This window comes from Sebastes umbrosus, chromosome 15 (genome assembly GCF_015220745.1).
Source record: "Sebastes umbrosus isolate fSebUmb1 chromosome 15, fSebUmb1.pri, whole genome shotgun sequence".
Lineage (NCBI taxonomy): Eukaryota > Metazoa > Chordata > Actinopteri > Perciformes > Sebastidae > Sebastes > Sebastes umbrosus.
Window position 1 is genome coordinate 9,996,962 of NC_051283.1, and position 22,486 is coordinate 10,019,447.

The 22,486-nt window shown below is 42.0% G+C and overlaps 1 protein-coding gene across 1 annotated transcript; it reads right to left on the reverse strand.

Moving 5' to 3' along the window:
- Positions 1-1,195: 1,195 nt before the first annotated feature.
- Positions 1,196-21,673, reverse strand: ube2ql1 (ubiquitin-conjugating enzyme E2Q family-like 1). Its single transcript, XM_037796063.1, has 3 exons — positions 21,426-21,673; positions 19,618-20,587; positions 1,196-5,828 (listed from the first exon to the last, which is right to left on the reverse strand). Exons 2-3 carry the CDS (start codon positions 20,365-20,367, stop codon positions 5,697-5,699), a joined length of 882 nt encoding a protein of 293 aa, XP_037651991.1. The 5' UTR covers positions 20,368-20,587; positions 21,426-21,673; the 3' UTR covers positions 1,196-5,696.
- Positions 21,674-22,486: the final 813 nt, after the last annotated feature.

Sequence of the window (22,486 nt, forward strand, 5' to 3'; positions counted from 1 at the left end):
TAATGCATGAGCTAATGCAAAACGCAAAGCAGAAACGTTTCTCTATGACTTTCTCCATCATTATACTTTTTGCTTCATGAATTTCCAGTAAAAAGTAGTGCAATAACTAACATTGCTAATTCTTGCTGCCCGTCGTCCACCATGTTTGTTTTCACTAAATTCTCGCTCGATCGCAAGAGATTTTTTGCAGGGTTTTTTGAGTCGAGACTCTTGTTGTTCATGAATACAATCTGTTAGATTGTAAATATTGAACGTTTAACATTTACGATTTGAAATCGGTGTGGCCGGGATGAACTTCTGCGCAGATCTTATGTAAAAAACACTCTAAACATACCTCACACCACAGGAATATCTGGAAAGATAATCTTTAGAACCACCAAAAAATCTGGGCTTTGCTGACCGTTGGGGGAATTCTCGTGTGTTGTGTACCCGTCATTACACGATGAACTAAGGGTAGATGAAGGGTATTTTACGATGAGTTAATAAGACAGTTAAGCCCGTCTTAGTTCGGTGTAAGAGAGAAACTTGAATTCAGAAGGTGTACGATTGTATTTTTCCGTTTAGGTGTAAGAATATTTCCTTCGTTAACATTTTGTGAGTTTATTAGTTTATTTATCAGACATAGCGATCTCGCCACTCACGCACAATGCATCCTGGTACATGAAGGCACAGCCAGGACGGCTCCGCAGCAGGAGAAATCAGCTTTCTCAGTCAACATAGCACACACTGGTGAATTTATTTAATTTACCATCAGCACTGATTGGACATCCACATAAATGAACTTTCCCTTTAACCTTCACAAAACTGCTTGGATGTGCTGCTCCGCAGGAGTGCAACCTTAATCTCTCTGCATGACCCGGCGTGCACACTCTCTTTAACACATCCACTTACGGGCGCCCGTGTCAGATTAGGGCGACCACTTCACACACAGAGCGGAAACACTGTGTTTCCATCAAGCTGGAGGCCGTCTGATAAAAGCCCAAGAGCAGAGGACGGATGATTACAGTCTGTCCTCACTGAGGATGTTAGAGACAATATCTCACTGTCTGACTGCAGTAAATGAAAGTAGGACGATGCAGGGGCCACGCGGAGGACACAGCAAGCCTGAAGTAGGTCATTAAAACGCAGGCAGCACAGGTGTGACATTAGCTCATAATGCAGATGTGAAACAAAACCACAATCCAAACAAGCAGAGTTCGAATAAGCTGTAACTTTTATTGCACATTCCTGTTTGGTCTTGCAACGACCTTTCACCTTTTTGAACTTTTAAGACCTCGGTCTCGACCAAACACTCAAGTCAGGAGTGGGATAAAGTCGCCCAGAGTGACTGATCACAGGTCAGATGTGCACATTCCCTTTTATGAGTGAGATTTGAAGCACAGGGAGGTCATACTGATCCTTGATCTGTGACTGGGGAAAACTTCAGTCCAGATTCTTTGTGTTGACTGCATTACCCATAAGCCAAATCACTGTCTAGAGCAGGACCAATGGGGAAGGGACAGTAGTGACATCACGGAGGGGACTAGGAAGTATTCAAGGGAGCGTAGACATTTTCTTAATTGAACTCCCAAATGAAGAAAATACTCCCTTTTATAATCTTGAGGCTTTGCAACCTTTTGTCCTTCTTTACTCCCTGAAATCCCCCCAAATAAACACACCTTCCCCCATCACACAAAATACATAGGCTATCATTCTTAGTAAGGTTTTTTTTTTCTTCTCATTTTCTTGTGACAATACCTGCAACATGCTTCAAATCTTCATTTTGGCAAACCACAAATAAATTAAAACACAAACATTCATATAACACAATGTGACATTTTTTTTTTTTAGGACGTTTCGAACGAAAAAAGAAATATACATACAATACAGAACCTCCCAAAAAAAGAAAACAAGAAAAGAGAAGCATTTGCATTTTTGTTTTTCACCCCCCGTATTTTTTCTTGCTTTTCTTGAAAAAAGATATACAGTAGCTAGCTACCAATCACATATCACATGCAGATATAATACAACATAATCAGTTCACCCAGTTAGTGTCTGCAAACTACCAATCTAAACTATATCACAAAATTATTCTCTTGAAACCAGCAAACACTCAGCTTTTTGAGATATTTTGTCTTAATAATAATAATTCAGTTTACAGTTTTCTCCGCTGACGAGCCGAGAGATCACTATACGATCGACCCTGAAATGACTAGCCAAATTCAAACACGCTTTCGTACATGATCACATACCAGATGGTGTGTTGTTTTTTTTTTTTACTCTCCTGTTTTTTTTCACACGATGGGAGCGTAACACACATATTTGCTCACACATGCACTCACACACAGACGGACATTTTGTTATCGACCACAAACGCGACACGAGGGCGGGCTTTGAAAACGCGGCGCAGCCCCGGTCAAATGCGACATGCTGGCAGCGCAGCTTCAGCACAGCGGTTTAAACATCCTACATTAGGATTACTAACACGTTCTCATTCCAACTTGTCACATAACGCTGCTTTGTCACGCCCAGGGGTGAAAGTAGGCCGGTACAGTCCGGTACTCCGTACCACTAAGAGATTCAGTGCCGATACGCAGTACCGGGAAAAAAGGGACAGCAGCTACCTGCCAAAACCCACGTACAACCCGTCGCCTCTCACGATCGCATTTCCATTATGGAAACACATCTGCTAACATCAGGTCAACATACAGTTAGTTACTTCGTCAAGGAGGTTATGTTTTCGGTTAATTTTTACACGCATAAAGGTCTTTTCAGACGGGGAACGACACTTCACCTGCATACTCGCTTGGATCCGCGGGGTCTGACCGCGCTCCTCATAAAAATCCCCATGAATGCCCCCTTAGGTCGGAATAACAACTTGAAAAGTTTTGTCAACATTTTACAAATTATTATGCAGCACTTTCACCATTTCAATAAATAATTTGCTACACATGATGTCAAGTGTTTCTAATTTCTTTCTACACCATACAGGTATTGAATTCAGGGATGCATGAAGCTGGGAGGAGTGTGAGGAGAGCAATATCAAGCGATGATAGTTGGGCCTAGTAGTACCGACAGGAACTTCTATCTACTTTCACCCCCTGGTCACGCCCCTTGGCGTCACTTTATTTTCTACATCAAAACCCCTATAGTTAGCCTTGGTGTCACATTAGCAAAGAACTACATGGTTTGGCTTAAAACTATTACGTTTTTATGGTGAAAATGACACTGAACGCTGTGAACTCGGGACACGAACGAACAGCTGATTGTAACGTGACGCACGGGACATGAACAGGTTCTCCTGGATGAAAGTCTTGCATTTGTTGGACCCGTCCATGTCCCCTCCCACCCGCCCTGTGTGCCTCTTTTCGCTCTTTAAACTACATCACACAACACTCCCGGCGCACTTTCTCAGAGAGTTTACTGCTTGCGACGTATGGGTTTACATTGGAGTTAATGGAACGCCCGGTGCGTTTCATAGCGTATCGAACTCCGCCATCTGTGACAAAGCCTCAGTATTTGACTTCCTGGGAATGAGAACGGGCTGGGATTACGGTTGGGGCCCTGCTGAGAGCTCGAGATGCTCCCACACCCCCTGTCTCTCCACACCTACCCCATCTGCCCTCCTCTACCCTCCTCGCCCTCCCCGCAAAAATACAGGGCACGGGCAGAAAGTGGCGAAATGTCAGCGCCGAGCGGGAGGTTTGACATCCTCCATCCTTCTGCTCCCCTCTAATGACGCTCTGCTGAAATGTCAGACCAATTAGCAGCTTTCCCTCTGACATTTAACTGGCAGATAGCAAAACAAACAGCCCACTGGATTGGACAGACAGATAGTCTGTAGCTAGTAGGCGTCCGATTGATTGAGAGTGACGCTGCTGCAGCCGTAGAGTTAATATTAGATATTCATAAAGTCCTTCTTAAAGGTTGGAACGCAGGAACTGTGTGTCTCTTAAGTAATCACAGCGGGGGAGAGCAAATAATATCTGTCCTCGGACATTTTGCAAGCCACCTGACATTTCCAGAAGCAGCCGGTATAGTGATCAAAGCTCCCTCCTCTCCCCTCTGTCCTTCCTCTCCTCCTCTTCTCCCTATTGCTTTTCTCTCTTTCAGCAGACATCAATCAGGCGGGCTCTGAAGCGTATACGCTCATTTTAGAGCACCACTCCATCCGCGGCAGGCAGCGCCGCCTGAGCCCTTAGTCTGTCTGTCTCCATTTCTGGGTGTTCGAAGCAGCAGGTGTACGCGTACGAGTTTGTGTGTTGTGTGTGGGCGAGCTTTACAGTACGTGTGTGTGAGCGTCCGAAACGTATATATTCTACTGACCTTTACATGGATCGGAGAGAGACAGATATTCAGTCACAACCACACACACGTGTTTACAGTACTAATAATCAGGAGCTGACATAGAAAGTGGAACAAGACGGCGACGAGTAATTCAGCGAAAAAAACAAACAGCACTCCCTTTAGGCCTTATAGTGTCATTCACAGTAAATCATATTCTTCTCTGTTTAAAGGGTTGTCTCCCTTGCTCACACACACACACACACACACACACACACACACATACTGAGGCCTGGCCTTCAGCTGTACCATCTGGTATCTAAATCATGGGAATTACAGTCTTCTTCCTCTCCTACACACACACACACACACACACACACACACACACACGATAACATGAGAGTAGAGAGAGAAAGAACGAGAGGTGATTGACTGTCATTCTATTTATCATATATCCTACAGAGTCTCTGCATAAAAGCAACATGTGACTTTTTAATTTCTCCATTAGAAATCCATCTACGCAACAGTGAGCTCTAAATTTAGCCACAAGAGACGGAAGAGAAAGAAAGAGAAACAAAGTGAACGAGCGAGCTAAAGAAAGAGATAGATAGAGAGAGAGAGAGAGAGAGCACAGCTCCATGTAAATTACAATCTTGTTGCATTGAACTGTGAGCAACGGCACAGTCAAAAGAAAGGGGGAAATGAAGGAGTGAATGAGTGAGTATAAACGCCAGTGCGCTGCCCGTCTATTAAACATTAACAGCTTCATTTATATGTAAATGACCTGACAGCTACAGAGAGAGAGACGGCGGGAAGTGATGCCAGTTCAGTGCTGTAGAGAAGAAGGGAGAGAGGAGAGGAAGGATGGGATGGTGAGGAGAGGAGAGGAGAGGAGAGGAGGGGGTGATGAATCTCCTTCATTCAGTAGTCTTTCACATGGGTGGAAAAGTCCACACTGTCCGGTTTATCCTAGACGTGCATGGGTGTGCGTTAAGACAAAAAAAAGAAATCCACCGACAGTAACGCACACTCCAATGCACGCACACACACTCCCAGCTGATGTCCGATGGAGTGACAAACATACACACACATACACACACACACACACACCTCCCTCTCGGGTCTTTCCAAAATGGGGGAAAGTATCTCCCTGGAGCGAGAGGGAGGGGAAGTCGCGTCTTGGTGGAGGAGTGACAATGATGGCGGCGGCGTGTCTGCTCTCCGAGAGTTTCGGTGGAGATGAGGGCCAAAAAAAATAAAATAATTCAAAAGAATAATAACACACAAAAGAAAAAATCTTTGAGTGAAAACAGCAAAAGGTGAAGATGGGAGATTGTTGAGTTAGCGTGGTGTGTCGTTTTGCGTGTCGGGGGACTAGCTGGGTTTCGTCCGGCTAGCGCGGGGGGGGGGGCGGATGGTCGGCGGCCGAGCGTTCAGCCGTCGGAGACAGGCGGGGACACCCAGCCGTACTTCTCGTGGGTCTTCACCAGGGACTTGAAGGTGGCCTCGGCTTCCTTGCGGCTGAAAGCTTTCTTGGACTTCCCTGCTTTCCTACATATACGCCCCTGTGAGGAGATACAGAGAGAAAGGAAATGAGGTTAGGAGTGTGTGGAGAGACACAAAATACAGATGCCGTCAAACTGTCCACTAATGGGACGAAACTGACTCATTCCTTCCTTTAGGATCTACACACGTTCATGCTTTGTTTGGAAAAAGACATCAATATTCCCTCATCTCATCTAAGGTGCATAGGCGGACACCATGACAGAGGTGTAGCTAACATTACAACGTACCCTCATACAACGATTCGTATGATATCTCACAAACAATTCATCAGTAAGTCATTTTTCCTGTGTTTTCCTGTGAATGTCCAGCAACACATCTCAATTTCCACTCGTTACATGCATATAGTCTTCAAAATAAACTTCCGTCTTCACAGGAAACAACTTGGTTAGGTTTAGGCCACAAAACAACTCAGTTAGGTTTAGGAAAAGATCGTGGTTTGGGTTAAAATAACTACGTTTGAAATACTTGGTTAGGTTTAGGCCACAAAACTACTTGGTTAGGTTTAGGAAAAGATCGTAGAAGTGGCGTAACTTAAGTGTGGAAGTTAAGGGACGGGATATGAACAGCGGTCGCCCAGGCAAAAGTTTGGTGTTTTTTGATCCACCCCGACCTCCTCCCTATACGCGGTGTTTGTCGCTCTTTAGGCTACTTCCTGGTTCACGATTACATGGATTACATACAACATGAATTTGTGGGATGTATATACGAATTACAGTGCATTACTTTTCATAAGTATAGCTACGAACAGTGTATGAGAACAGCCTGAACATTAAGGACACCAAGGTCATGTCTTTCATAATGTCTCTGGGGGATTTGGTGGTTTTAAAGACCCGAGGAGAGTTTACATTCTACAAACATGGGTTTTTAAAGCAAAAGTTCAACATTTTGGGACGCTTATTCGCTTTCTCCTAAATTAAGATTTATAACATGCTTGTTTTTATGTTGAAACACTTAAGTCTAAGTAAGAATTAAAGAAACAAGATAAATTCAAATGTTGTTGATTTTGTGTGTCTAGTCCAAGATGTTGGTAGAAAGGTGTTGTTCTGGAGGAAGTTGGACTCATGACCTCAGTATTTCCAAATTCCTGGCGACAGCCTGCCTAAAACAACAATATCTGCCAACGATGCTATTTTCACACAATATATTTGTTTGTCTGGCTGATTGTCAAAAGAAAAACCTCCAAAATGACCAATGATGTTCACAAAATTGGATAGACAAACAGGCCCTGAGCCAAAGAACAATTGATTAGTTGTTGGCTACGATCTAAATCAAGGATGTCTGCCATTAGGTGAATCATGTATTTTTGTTTTGCCATAAATTAATGGAGATAGAGGCGTTCTTCCAAGTCCCGTGGTTGTGTTTGCTCCAAGGCCGCTATGTGTAGAATTTTTAGGCGATTGTAGCATCTATTTAAAGCTGCAATTATAGTCGGTATTGATGAATCTGCCGATCATTTTCTTGGTAAATCCATTAATTGTTTGGCCAGTAAAGTGTCAGAAACTGGTGAAAAATGGCCATCACGATTACCTAACGGCCACGGTGACATCTTTGAATGTCTAATTTTTTCGTCTGATGAACAGTCCAAAACCCAAAGATGAAGAAGTTTACAATCATATAAAACAAAGAAAGTCGTCACACCGGAGAAGATGCAACCAGAAATGTTCAAATTGGATATAAGTAGGAGGAAAGAAAAGTCTTCATTTTGACATTGATTTTGCTTTTTGGGTCAAAGGAAGAATATCAATGTGTCATATTAAAAAAAACAGCATTTGTCAAATTATTATTCGTCTGATGTGGATAAGCATTGTCAGATCAAAAGAAACATGGTTCTCTTGATTGTCAGTGGTTTGTCAAGCTTGTCATCCTGTAAAAAACTGTTTCAAGTCAGACAAACTATAGGAAGACAGAGAGACACATGAATGAACTTGCTGGCGAATGCACTGCTGCAGGGGAGATGTTGACAGGACAAGTGGTCTGAATGCAGGTTGGCCAACATTAGATCGATGTTTAAAGGCAGGGAAAGGGCTTTTAAGATGTCAGGTCCTATCAGAAGTGAAAATATACCCTCCGCTACGCTGGACAACGGGGAGATAAGCGAAAAGCAGAACCAACCCACTGCACTAAATGATGAAAGGGGTTGTAAATATGACAGAAATTAACTATACGAGCATGTAACTCTGTTGTGCTCAGTGTGAAAAGCATCCCACTCAGAGTACCGTGACATCTCACAGAGACATTTTCACCCAGGCGCCACCCTCCTTCACACACTGAAGCTAATAATAAGCGTGGGATGACAGGGCGGGGGAAAAAAAGGGAGAAAAAAGGTGTGGGTGTGACGATAAAGCTGCTTATTCTGTCGTTGGCAGCGGTGCCAAGTCTTCCCTAAAGAAGAAGAGTGCGTGGGAGGATGAATAGAAACAGAAACAATTGTCTTCTACACTCTGATAGATTCACAGCCATGACAATGGTGTGATTCATATAAATGTCACTGTTTGAAGTGCGTCGTTTCATTTATAAAAATCACAGAAACATCACAAATGGAAACGGGTCTGACTGCGCAGTAGATCTCCGGTCATACTGCGGCTGAACTGGAGTTTCTGTTGTAGTTGACTCACTGGACACTCGCCTGCTGTGTAACATGTCAGGTTACAGTATTTGTTTGTACACGCTCTGTAACACTGCACCACTTCTCTCTACCCAGTTTGTTGGCAGAGAGAAAATGGCACTGAGGCCACTCCGCTCCACTGAAACCAATACTAATGAAATCATTGTAGCTGCTGAGCTCCTCTGCATGCTGCAGTGCAGATAAACACCCTCATATTGTTAGACATCCATGGTCTGCACACAGTTTTTTCAGGAGGAAAACACTGGCTAAATGGAGCCATTATCCCACCGTTGAGGACCCAGGAGTTCAACATTGGTATGTATAGTGACACTGTCTGATATACACAAGGTTTCATTTTCCATCTGGTGCTGAAAGGAATAGTTTGACAGTGCGCTTATTGAAGATGCCACTCTCATATAAACAGGTGGAAACAGCTAGACTGGCTCAGTCCAAAGGTAACAAAATCTGCCCACCAGCACCTCTAAACACTCAAACTAACATGTTATATCATGTTTGTCCATACAAACCCACTGCCACGGACACTGACAATAGTTTTCGTAGAGACAATTTCTTATTTCAAAAGCTCCAGAGAGATCTTGGATCAGAGTAAATGGGACAATTTTTCTGGGAAGACACAATGCATATTTGCTCTCAACACCTTTATTTGGGTCTTGGCAGAAACCTCAGAGATGGAAATCTAAAAACCTGGACAACTAAAACCATCTGCAACCAAACTATTTGCGTGGCTGGGTTCAGTTAAAATAAATAAAAACGTAAGTAAATAGAAAATAGTAGTCTAATTGTAAATTTTTAATTTTGTTGAAGACAGTATTTCAGATGGGAAAACTGAATGTGAACAGGATGTAGTGTGTACAGTATATGCATGATGAGAAGTGATATAGTATGTACACAGAGGTGTAAACAGGAATGTAGTATGTATAGAGAAGAATTTGTTAAACAGTATGTAAAGTATATAAAGGTAAAGTGACAAGATACCACTAGTGGAAAAACATCGGCCTACGTAAGAAAATGTCAATGTTTCTTTTGTAATTTAGGTGAACTTCTTCCTAGTTTCTCTTTCTTACAAGTGAAAAACAAAATGGCTGATCGGGATGAGTCACTAACTTGCGTCAGTGCTAATTAATCTAGTTTCTTTTATATCTTTTATCTTTAAAAATCAAGTGAATCTGCACTTATTTCCCAACATTGTCGTTTAATTCTAAAAAAAAAGAAAAAAAAAAAAAAGTAAATACATTGTTTTGTATTTTGAAAAAAAATCAAAATCAAACCCTGATCGAATTTTTCAGGGTTTTTGGTCAAAGAACAACCCTGCTAGTTTATCACAATAAGATTACAAAACTGTGAATTCCTGGTTTAAAGACATAGCATTTGGGTTTTGGGTATTTATTTACCTTCTTTCCTTCTATTCTTTTTGGTTTCTTTCAGTAGCTATTGTATCACTGAACCACGGACTTTCATATATATCTATGCCTTAGCAACACTTGTGTGAGTTTGTACATGTGGGCCTTATACACACCTTAGCAGTGCTATATGTGAGTTGAATGCTTAGTTTTTGTGGCCATTGGGTGTTGTTTGAGCTGTATTAAAGTAAAAAGCACGATCAAAATAGGGGGTATTTTTTGCAGCATGCATTGGACAGTGTATCCCTGTAAAACACTGACTTGCTCCTGGATCCAAAAAAACAACACCTCACATATATGTCTCAACACCAGGAAAGAAGAGCCCAAATATAAGATTTAGATGATGACTCAAGATACCAGTTTATCTGCAATATCTTGGCAGATAAAGATTTTAAGTTGTCACAAGAAGTGGATTTTTGGACTGCAATTTTGAACTCCTCCATGCAATAAGATACATCAAAACACAAGACCAGCGTTTTAATTCTCTGCTCCTATGACATCTGATGGATGATCAGCATGTCCTATTGCGTACTTGCTCGGGCTATTTTGGGTCAAAAGTGATGCAGGGGATAAAGGGAGATGAGGTGATAACGTTGAATGATCTGGAGATTAGGGTTACAGTTTCCATTCCTGTAGCAACACTGGCCTCATTTCACTGCAGGGCTTAGCGACACTCACACTCTCTCTCTCTCAATTTGTCTCTCTCAAACAGACACACATTTTACAGAGCTCGTCCTACCGTTTCGACTCGTATTTCAATCAATATTGAAATCAAAAAGGCAAGAATATGGCTGATCTCACCACTAGCGTGAAGACAATGAAACAAGAAAACTTTCCCTTTGTCGGCAGGGTTTTTTTTTTTGTCGTCTTTTTGAGAAACTCGACGCATGACGCAACGAGTGACTCATCCAGATAGATGTATGCAGCGTTCCTCGGGGACTCGCTTTGATCCACACAAGCCTTTTTAAAGTGGAAAACAAATCAACTGGGTGTCATCTAAGCAGTGCCGTCTACAAAAAAAACAACCTGCTCTGCCTCTCTGCTGTGCAGCCAGAGGCCCGTAATACAGATTACACCGAGGCTGACAAACACAGATAATGCACCCGCTTGGCTACTGTCACAGAGCATCGGTGAAAAAAGCTTGGATGTGTTGTTCTCTTTTCAGATCACGAACAACCTCGTAACTGTGCATATCTTCACACGGCGCCATATGTTAAAGAAGTGTGATTACCACGGTGATAGATGGCGGGGAGGAAGCGTACCCTCATCTTGTTGCCATTAAGCCAATGTGAGCATCATGTACATGTTTCACATTGATTTGTTCCCCAGTGTGAGTGTGGAAACATTAGATGGACTTTACATATATACTGAAAACAGTGGTTGTGTGTTTGTGAGACAGAGTATGTGTGGCAAGCTGTTTTAACATTTAATAGCTAAACAGGATATTCATTAGAGATATCTGCAACGTCAAAACTCTAATTCAAGATATCCGTAATTACATTTTGACTAGTACAATTCAAACTACTTTTGCCATTCATGTGTATGGGGTTTCTCATTACAGGTATCTACAATTCAGTTGCGGATATGTCTAGTCAGAATTCCAGTTGAAGATATCTTCAATTCCCCTCAATTGTAGATATCTACATTGTCCTTTTTAGGTATCTAAAATTAAATTTTATAGAAGATATCTCTAATGGATATCCTGTCTAGCCATTAAATATATCTCTAACTGGAGTTACGGATAAGTCAAAATGCAATTACAGATATCTTGAATAAGAGTTTTGACTGGGCGAAATGACGTTGCAGATATAATTACGTCAGAAGGGGGGCGGGATGGGACGGGAGGCGGAAGCTATTCAAATATACTATGGCTGCTGCACTGCAGCTGTATGGGTTTATAAAGTGTGTCTGGAGACAATAAATCTACAATACGCTGTAAATTTCTACCAAAGCATTTTCTATGTTATCCACATTGGCCGCTGACCACTCGTCTCACAGCCGGCTGCACATAGAGACCAATGTTATGTGTCCAGCTCGGAGGACTAAAGGCTCGTTTTGATTAAAACGAGGTTGTAGCTCGTTGTCGACCTTACTAGGGTTAGAAAGAGCCGTCGTTTATGTTTTAACAATGTTTTTGCTTATGAGTTATTGATCCGGGAAGTTTGAATCGGTGAATATCTTTCCATCTTTAGCTTACCGAACTATCCAACCACACTGTTCAGATGCTTTGTTGGGCCAATATCCAATGGGAAGCCTTGCATGAGCAATGTCATGCTGAACAATTCTGACTAGTCATAATGACGTTTGAGATATCTGTAACTGTTATTTAGGAGAGTCAGAACCGAATAACAGTTATCTCTCACTGTCGTTTTGACTAGTCAAAATGACGACGTAGGTATCTCTAATGTTAATTCCGGATAGTCAAGCTTAGCTATTAAATGTTAAAATGGCTTGCCATAGAGTATGATAAGAGGAGAGAGGAAGAGAGTGTGTGAATGAGAGTGAAAATGTGCTTGTGAATGTGTGTATTGATGCACAAGCTCTCCACAAAAGTCCATGACCTCAGCATGAAAAGGGGAAATTGAGCATTAATTAGCGCCATTGTGTTCGCAGTCATCTACAAGAATGGCTCGGTGTGATGCATCCGAAGATAGACGAAGGGGGGAAAGCAAAAATATCCGCTTGTGAGAGAAAGAATGGGCAAACAAAAGTCTGTGAGTGTGTGTGTGTGTTGCCGCTCAGCTGAGTGAGCGCCCCGGGCCTATACAGTGCCATGTCAGTGTTTATCTATTTCAGCTAAGCGCTCGCTCGTTGAGAGGTGCACACTCGTGTAAAGTGGCTGCTGGGTAATCGTGTGAATGGAGATCAGTCAATGGGCAGAGGAGGGAAGGCCCCAGTGCATGTTGGGAAGCAGCACAGGGGGGCAGGAGGGGAGGGGGGGAGGAGGGGATTGCATAACGCAGACATGTGCTTAACGGGGTCGGGATAAACAAACAGGGATCAATGTCATCATCGTCCTCATCGGATCATTAAGGAGAGCCCTGTGGGACTGACTGGCGGGGTCATTAAAGGATGATACCACTGTTTTAAAGTTAGCGTCATTAGTCTGCACACCATCTGCACACTGGAGCACTTTGCTGTCATTCGTCTTCGTGCAGTATGAAAAAGGAACTTCAATAGAACAATGAAATCCATCAGAAAACAGGACACTTTTAAAGGGGAACTCCACTGGGTTTTCACAGAAATTCCACCCATTTGTGCCGGCGATTGTTATTTTAAATTTCAGTCAGTTTGGTGGAAATGTTATCTTGGCTTGCCTAAGATAAAATCTTAAAAAATGTTCAAAATTGGTCAAACCGTTTGGCTGAAAAGTGAGTTTTTCTTATCATACTATATTTCAACTAGCGCCGCAATCGATTAAAATATTTAATCGCAATTAATCGCATGATTTTCCATAGTTAATCGTGATTAATTGTAAATTTTTTTTATCTTTTTAAAATGTACCTTAAAGGGAGATTTGTCAAGTATTTAATACTCTTATCAGCATGGGAGTGGGCAAAATATGCTTGCTTTATGTAAATATATATATATTTATTGCTGGAAATCAATTAACAACACAAAACAATGACAAATATTGTCCAGAAAACCTCATAGGCACTAAAAGGTATATTCTCAAATCCTAACATGGCAAGACAGCTGTCAGTGTGCTGACTTGACTATGACTTGCTCCAAACTGCATGTGATTATCATAAAGTGGGCATGTCTGTAACGGGGAGACTCGTGGGTACCCATAGAACCCATTTTCATTCACATATCTTGAGGTCAGAGGTCAAGGGACCCCTTTGAAAATGGCCATGCCAGTTTTTCCTCGCCAAAATTGAGCGCAAGTTTGGAGCGTTATTTAACCTCCTTCGCGTCAGGCTAGTATGACATGGTTGGTACCAATGGATTCTTTAGGTTTTTTTCTAGCTTCAAATGTTACCAGTATATTCTCTAGCTTTATAACTGAGCCCGCTACAACCTCTGAAAGATCGATTGTGTTAACGCATTAAATATATTAGTGGGGTTAAAACAAATTTAACGCGTTATTATCGCGTTAACTTTGACAGCCCTAATTTCAAATAATCAGAAGAAGTGGATATGGCAGAAATGTTCATTGAACCGCCTGACAGTGAGAGTGCAGAGGATGGTGGAGATGAGGACTTTGGGACAATTGACAATTTATCAGCTAGATACTATTGCTAAATATAGTATGATAAGAAAATGGCTGTATCTAAGAAACTACAAGGAGCACAATCAAGTATTTGGTATCAATGAACTCATAACAAGTTGAATATTAAAGATATGCACACATATGCGGTGCAAAAAAATAATAATTAATAAACACATTAGAGTTTTTCCTTATTTTTTAAAAATCTTGACTTTGACCATTAATAAATGTGTAATTTTTCATGTGATCTAAAAAAATTCAAAGTTGTACTATTAGATACGTGCCCAAAGTATGTCCGTACCAAATTTCAAGACTTTGTTTGTTTCAGAACAAATGTTGTGGCATTTTTCCTCATCATACTAAATAAAGTCTTTGGGCACAAATGGGTTAAACAGTGTAATGTCTTCTGTGGCTCTGGAGGACAGTTGGAGAAAATTACCCTGATGATGTCATCATGGGTCGTCTCAGCCCTGGCCTCGGAAACTACACGTTTTTAACAGAAAGTCTGTATTACAAACTGGAGTTGTGAGTTTTGAGAGAAGTGGGCATGTAAGAGGAATTAGGGGTTTCGTGAAAAGCACTATTTAGTTGCATTATTGGAAATGGAAGATCCAGTGTCTTTAAGGCTTAACCCATACTAGGGACTAAAAGTCTGCATGTCTCGGCCTTTGATGTGTAAATTTTGACCATTTTTGTTTTAATCTGTCTCTAGTGAGTCCCCAGACGTAATGGAAGTGACACACTAAATCACTGGAATACCCCTTTAATTTGGTTTGGTTCGGTTTGTATCCTCCTGTCAAAAATACTATACTATAATTTCGATTTTCAATTACATAAAATTGAGAAAAGCAGCATATTATTACATTTGAGAAGCAGCGAATGTGCATATTTGCTTCATAAATGAATCGTTGTCACTTTGCAACTAGTGTCACATCTTTTTTTTTACTGGGTGTCATTTTTAGCACTTAATAGTAGTTCATTTCGAGCTACACTTAACACGTTTGTATTTTCAAATGAATGATGAACGGCTAACAATTACAACAAAGCCAAATTTTACACGATGAAGGTCTGAAGGTCTGAAACGATGCCGACGTGAGTACAAGTGATTGACAGTTTACAGAAATGAATCGGGAAGAAACGTTTGCAAAGAAATCTAATTAGCCGTGCCTGCAGTGCAAATTGAGAAGGAGAGAATAGATTATAGCCAGGAGTGTACTTCTAAATGGTACTTTCTAAACACTGCTGTACAGACAAAAATACAACAGTACAGATCAATTACCAAATTGGCTCACACTACAAAGACACCTACATCGAACATGGCGCTGAGTTTGGCCACACTAGACAACTGTTTCTACCACCTGCACGGCACTATGACTCACTTAATTCACTTGTCATACAAGATAGGTTACACCGTGCTGCTAGCGATTGTCTGAAAATTGGAAGGTAAGTATCTGAAGGCCAGACTGGTGATTACCTTTAGTAATGTCACCTCATCTCAGCTTGTGTGATTGTGTGTGTGTTCCCTCACATCTGCAGGTGAGGAAAACGTGTGGCTCTGTTGACTTTCACATCACCGCTTTGTCACCGTGTGTATCCTCTCACACTAAAAATAGGCAGGGAGCTTCTAAACAAGCCACATCACTTCTGTCACAGCAAACCGATGCCCACGGACGAATAAATATATCCCTGTGTGTTAAGGTTTATATATAGTTCTGTGTTTGTCCCGATGCGTGAGAGAAGAGTAGAAAAATTAGGACATGAAACACAAGCAAGCGCCTGCACATATCCACAAAAGAGGCGAACAAAGAAGTGCACACACACACACACACACACACACACACAGGAATAATTAATCAATATTGTTTCCATTAGCAAACTAGAGAGGGAAGACACTGCACCATAATTAGGGAGCACTGCGGAGCTGCTAGCTCATCTCCTCAAGCAGCAAATCAAGATGAACACACACACACACACACACACACACACACTCTCTCTCTCTCTCTCAGCTGTGGGTACAGTTTTTGCATGACCTCGCGTGGTTGCAGATGCTTAATGACAACAGAGGACTCTGGAATAATGTTCAGTTATATCATCAAAGACAAAAAAAGCACTAAGGGTTGGGGGTTGGGCAGGAGAACCCAGTGACAGTTTACATAAGGTCTCCTGCTACAGCGCCGTCATGCTGCTGACGTCAGATGACAGAGAGCCAGTGAGAAGAAAGAAGCAGCAGCAGATGAAATGACTGGAATCTGACACAAAAAAAGTGAGCATTTGAAAACACATTAGAGAACTGTGATTCTTTTTCTGGGTGGAAAATAGAAAATCTATTCAGAGTTTAAACGATTATAGCCTGGAGTGCATTCGGAGATGCAGCCATTTCCATTGGAATTGCTGAGCTGCTGCTGCTGCTGCTGCTGCTGCAGTGCATTGAGGATGTGAAAAACAGATTTGACAGGATTACATAATCCAGTCGGTCTAAATCAGTGAGGACTGCTGGTTAGGTAGGCTACCTGCTGTCTCTATTTATTCAAATGTCTCTCCATCCATCATCACACATGTGGAGTAACAGTCTTATCCCTTCTTTTGGAATAATCTGATAGGAGTACACTGTGTTAGAGCCTGCATGGGGACTGCTCCATTGCATGGCAGCAGGTCTTTGTTGTCAAAAGATGCTGATTTATGGAGGCAATAAAAGGAGAGCAAAACCGGGGACTGCAGCGAAGAGCTGGCATCAAGGAGATACTGAGGTTTTTGCACCGCATGAAATGGCTGCCGTAAAGTCACATAAAGATTAATAATATTCCCAATCATGGGTTGGCTCAGAGGAGAGAGGAGGGGGAATGAGGAGAGGACAGGCCTGCGATGTGACAGTACAGCCCCTATAGCTCACACTGAAAAGCTATAAATAGGCTAAACATATAGCAAATACCTCAATCATTTTGTCTTTTAATAAAAAAAAGTAAAACTGTCTCCCATTTGGGCGTATTTACTATTGGGATACTATGAATGTAACTAGAAACATGTTGTGTTGGGAGATCACTCCACTGGTGTCCAAAGTTGACTTTGATAGATGAAATGACTAAAAACATATTTTAATTTTTTCTCAATTGTATCAAAATGAAATCCAGGATTAAACAATCATATTAGACTAAAAGCCTCGCCATGGTGGACATATGTTGTACATGCGTAAAGGCAGTTTTACGCGTTAATTACGCATGACGCATGAATGCCCTAATGGGATTGCTCACATCCACCGCGTGTCATGGCTGTGACGGGGCTCCGCAGCGAGAAACGTGATCGTCTCCGACCGGGTGCCGGTGTCTCCCCTGTTCCCTCCGACTGCTGTCGGGAGGCGATAACGTTTCTCTTCCTGCTTCAGCCTCGGCACCAACCCGCTTTTCCTGCTTCAGCCCCGGAGGCTCGGAGCCCCGGAGGCTGAAGCAGGAAAAGCCAACACTAGGATCAGCATTGATTCATGGAGAGACCTTCGTCTGGTCAGCTAACATTACTGCCAAGCAGGTGAAATATAGAGTGATATTGTGGTTTTAGCTGACGTGTGTCACCTCACTGTTTTGAGCGATTCTCGTTCATGTCTATTTAGCACAAGCGTGAGCCTGACGCTGACTTTCGTTGACTTAACGGCCACAGGTGTCACTGTTAACAAGCATTTCTGATTCTTACAAACAGTCCCTTTAAATCATACCGGGGTGTTTGTTGAAATTGATTGGATGTGGCACAGCCCCACCAAGAAAAAAATCCACCAGCCGCCACTGTGGCTGAATATACATGTACTAGAGATGACTGACATGCCGTATGGTTGATGATATTGTAAGATTAGATTTATTTTTGTAAAGACTTATTTTATACAGTAAACATATTGTATTCTGCTCCTTAAGTTAGATCTAGAACTATATAACATGGCGCACCTTACGTGCTTGTAAGGTGAGTGATGATTAAGATTGGCGGAGTGATATGAAGTAAGAAGTGATGTGCAACCTTTTGGTTATCGGTGTTCAATTGTCCTACGCTTGAATGGAGACATTAAAGTGGATCCTGTTGCACAGAGAAGCTCTCCACCGTGCTCTTGCTTTACCCACAGCCCTACAGTAGTTTAATTCAGTAACAAGTAAGTTTATAGTTAAAGGGGACATATCATGCTCATTTTCAGGTTCATGTTTGTATTTTGGGTTTCTACTAGAACATGTTTACATGCTTTAATGTTCAAAAAACAAATTATTTTACTCAAACTGTCTGCCTGAATATACCTGTATTCACGCTTTGTCTGAAACGCTCCGTTTTAGAGCATTTCAACGGAATGGCAAAGGAATTGCGTTGCTAGGCAACAATTTGGGTCCATGTTTACTTTCTGTTAGCTAATGTCATTCACATACACTGCAACCAGGAAATAAACTGGGACACATTTAGTATGTTTACATTTAAAACTGTGTAATGGTCTAAATATTTTAGATTTGTGACATCACAAATGGACGGAAATCCTAATGGCTTGTTTCAAACGCACAGATTCTGAATACGGGGCTGTGTGTATTTCTGCGTATATTGAGCGTTTTGATAGTTTAACAGTATTTATATAGCACTTAAACCTGCTTTATAATGTAAAAGACCTGAAAATCTCACTTTTTACGATATGGGTGTCTCTCTCCGGCTGCGGTCGGAGGCGATAACGTTTCTCTTCCTGCTTCAGCCTCAAAGCCAACACTAGGATCAGCAGTGATTCATGGAGAGACCTTCGTCTGGTCAACTAACATTACTGCCAAGCAGCTGAAATATAGAGTGATATTGTGGTTTTAGCTGACGTGTGTCGCCTCACTGTTTTGAAGGATGCTCGTTCATGTCTATGTAGAGGGAGCACAAGCGCGAGCCCGACGCTGACTTTCGTTGACTTAACCCTCCTGTTACCTTCAAATTTACTAACATCTTTTATCCTTAGGGTCAATTTGACCCCAGCAATTTAAACCTCCAAAAAATGATTATAATTAAAAGTGTTACTAAAGCTTATATGTCAGGTACTTTATGTTTGTTTGTTGACTACCTAAACAGCCCTTTAAATAAAATCAATATCTTCACGGTTTACCCAGTTGTCCCCATTAAATTAGGAAAAGTCATTAAATATGAAGCAAAAATAATTATTTCAATCATTTATTTAGAGACGTTAAACATTGAATGAGGTCAAATTGACCCCAAAGATAATAGGAGGGTTAACGGCCACAGGTGTCGCTGTTAACAAGCATTTCTGAAAGTTACAAATAGTCCCTTTAAAACTGTGTAATGGTCTAAATATTTTAGATTTGTGACATCACAAATGGACTGAAATCCTATAAATTTCTGAATACGGGGCTGTGTGTATTTCTGAGTATATTGAGCGTTTTGATAGTTTAACAGTATTTATATATGACTTAAACCTGCTTTATAATGTAAAAAACCTGAAAATCTCGCTTTTTTGACAATATGGGACCTTTAAGGCAGCGAGAAGCCTGCCTTAACAATACTCCATGCAAAGACCCCCTCACCCACCAACCAGCCCTTCACCTCACCTGTCCTTTAACGAGGCTGGCCGCAAACTGCCTCATGACCGCCTCCACCGTGTAGGCGCTGCTCCATCCTCTGGGTGTCAACAGCTCCATGCATATGGCGCCGCCGTCCAGCACGTAGCCGTTCTCCAGGCGGGGCGTCAGGACGCGCATGAACGGCGGCGAGAAGGGGAAATTGTCGGGAAAGGTGACGTTGAGCAGTATGAACTCGGTGCTCGTCTCCTTCATGTCCTGCCACAGCGCCGAGTCCTTGTCCACCTGGTGCAGCTTGACGTTCCAGTCGTACAGGTTGTCCTCCACCAGCTCCACCGTGATGAAGTTGTCCCCTAGCCTCCGGATCTCCTGCAGCTCCTTCATGAGCCTGCGCGTCCGGACCTGGGTGCAGTGTTGCCGGTGAGGCGCCAGCGGAGGTATCGAGGAGGTCGCTTTACTACCACCTCCTCCTCCACCTCCTCCACCACCTCCTCCTCCTCCAGTCTGCTGCTTCTCCTTCGCGTCCTTGCCCTGCTGCTTATCCTTATCCTTATCCTTGCCGGACGGCTTGTCCTTGCCCTGCTGGTCCAGCTTCCTCGCCTTAATCTCCGGCGTGCTCAGGATGTTGTTGGTCTCGTTGGCGGTCTGACAGTGTTTGTTGGCGTTGTTCTTCTGGTTGCCTCCTTTAGTCCCCTTTAGCGAGCCCTGATGGTGCTTCGGATCCTCGGTGTCTCGGTCGTGCAGGCGGATCAGACCGATCTTCCGCAGTAGGGTGGCCATAATTTGTTTTATAGATCTATGTTTTCCTCCTGCCGATGATCCCCCCGCACAGGGGCAAGAATCACCCTTTAAAAAAGTCGGTCACCAACTAGAAGACCTTTTTATGGTGGCTGAGTGTTAAACCTTGTTGGAACCTGCAATCCCTCTCCTCCTGTTTCACTGCAGCCTCAGGATGAACACGACCTGTGTCCAGTTTGTCTCCTTCAGTGCATCATCTCGACTAGAGACAAAAAAACAGTAAAAACAACAACACAAATTTGCGAGTTTAGATGAATATTTTTGTTAGACAACACCAAAAAATAAATTTGGATTTGTTAGAATAATCAATAGAATTCAGTATTTTTGTTCCCCCCCCCACACACACAAGTGGATTCGACATCATGACTGCAGTTGTTCAGTGATAGGACGATGCGTTTATACGCAGAAGCACTGAGGTGATGTTATAATGCATTTTAACAGAAGGGTGCATATTATCAGAGCGAAAAAAAAACACAGGTTACAGGAATATAGCATGAAAATCATATAATGATGCATCACAAGGTTGTTATAATAAATGATCCTAATGATTAGACGCACTAGACTCCTATAGGAAATGTATAAGAAGAATATAGTAGCATAGGCTATGGAGAGGGGTATCAAAATGCATTTTAACAGAAAGGTGCATATGATCATAGCGAAAGAAAACAGGTTACAGGAATATAGCACGAAAATCATATAATGATGGGAGGAAAAAAAACACCATTACGCATCACAAGGTTATTATAACAAAGTATCCTAATGATTAGACGCACTAGACTCCTAAAGGAAATGTATAGGAAGAATATAGTAGCATAAGCTATGGGAGATTAAAACACATAAATATTACTAAGGTCACTATAAACTCTCTATAAGGATATATGCACCATAAACTGTTGGAATATATTGGAGTAAAATACCATGATGCGTCCAAAAATATCAGTCCTTATAATAAGAATATCATACATGTTCCTTTATGTGCGCCCTACCGCCCACACAGACCCAATATTAGACCAGCAACACCGATAGCAGCCCGTGCTTACCGTATAGACCGGTGAAAGTCAAAGTATATGTCCGCTTTATATCCCGTTATGTCGACCGGACACCGTGCGTAAAAAGAAGAGATGGCTCCACCATCCAGTCGACCTGCCGTCGGAGGGAGCTGCGGTGAGGAAGAGGAGCAGAGCCTTTTCTGACTTGTGTGTGTGTGTGTGTGTGTGTGTGCAGCTGCGGCAGCTCCAGCTTTAATGCAGCCGAGGACGAAGCAGCCTCCGGTAATCCTCCTCAGTGAGTCAGTCTGCTTCTCACCGGCGGAGCGCTGCGGCGGCGGAGCCATTTCAAAATAAAAGCCCTGGAGTGGGCTATACATTCAAGGCAAACCAAGCACCAAAAATGACTAGTTTACAGAGAAATGTAGCATACTATATATTAAATTACAACATTGACATATTCCAGTTTCAATTTCCTGGAATAATCTTGCACATGTTGAGTTTGCACATTGGTTTTACACCTCCTTTAATTTTTATTTAAAGGTCCAATATTATAAAAAAGTGAGATTTTCATGTTTTTTTATTATAAAGCAGGCTTAAGTCCTATATAAATACTGTGAAAGTATCGAAACACTCAATCCACAGGGAAATACACACAGCCCGTATTCAGAAACTCTGCAATAGAAACAAGCTGTCAGGATTTATGCCCATTTGTGATGTCACAAATATACAATATTTAGACCCTTGACACATTTTAAACGTAAACATTCTAAATGTGTCCCAGTTTATTCCTGGTTGCAGTGTGTGTGAATGTCATCAGCTGACAGGAAGTACACATGGACCCAAGCTGTTACTTAGCAATGCAATTCTGTTGCAATTCCGTCAAAATGTGCTAAAACAGAGTGTTTCAGACAGAGGGTAAATACAGGCATATTCAGGCTGACAGTATGAGGAAAATAAAGTTGTTTTTTTAAATTACAGCATGTAAACATGTTCTAGTAGAAACACAAAATACAAGTATGATCCTGAAAATGGGCATAATCTGGGATCATTAGGACAAAAATCTTAACTTTTCTAATGTATATAGTATGTCTATGTTTATAATTTATATGTAA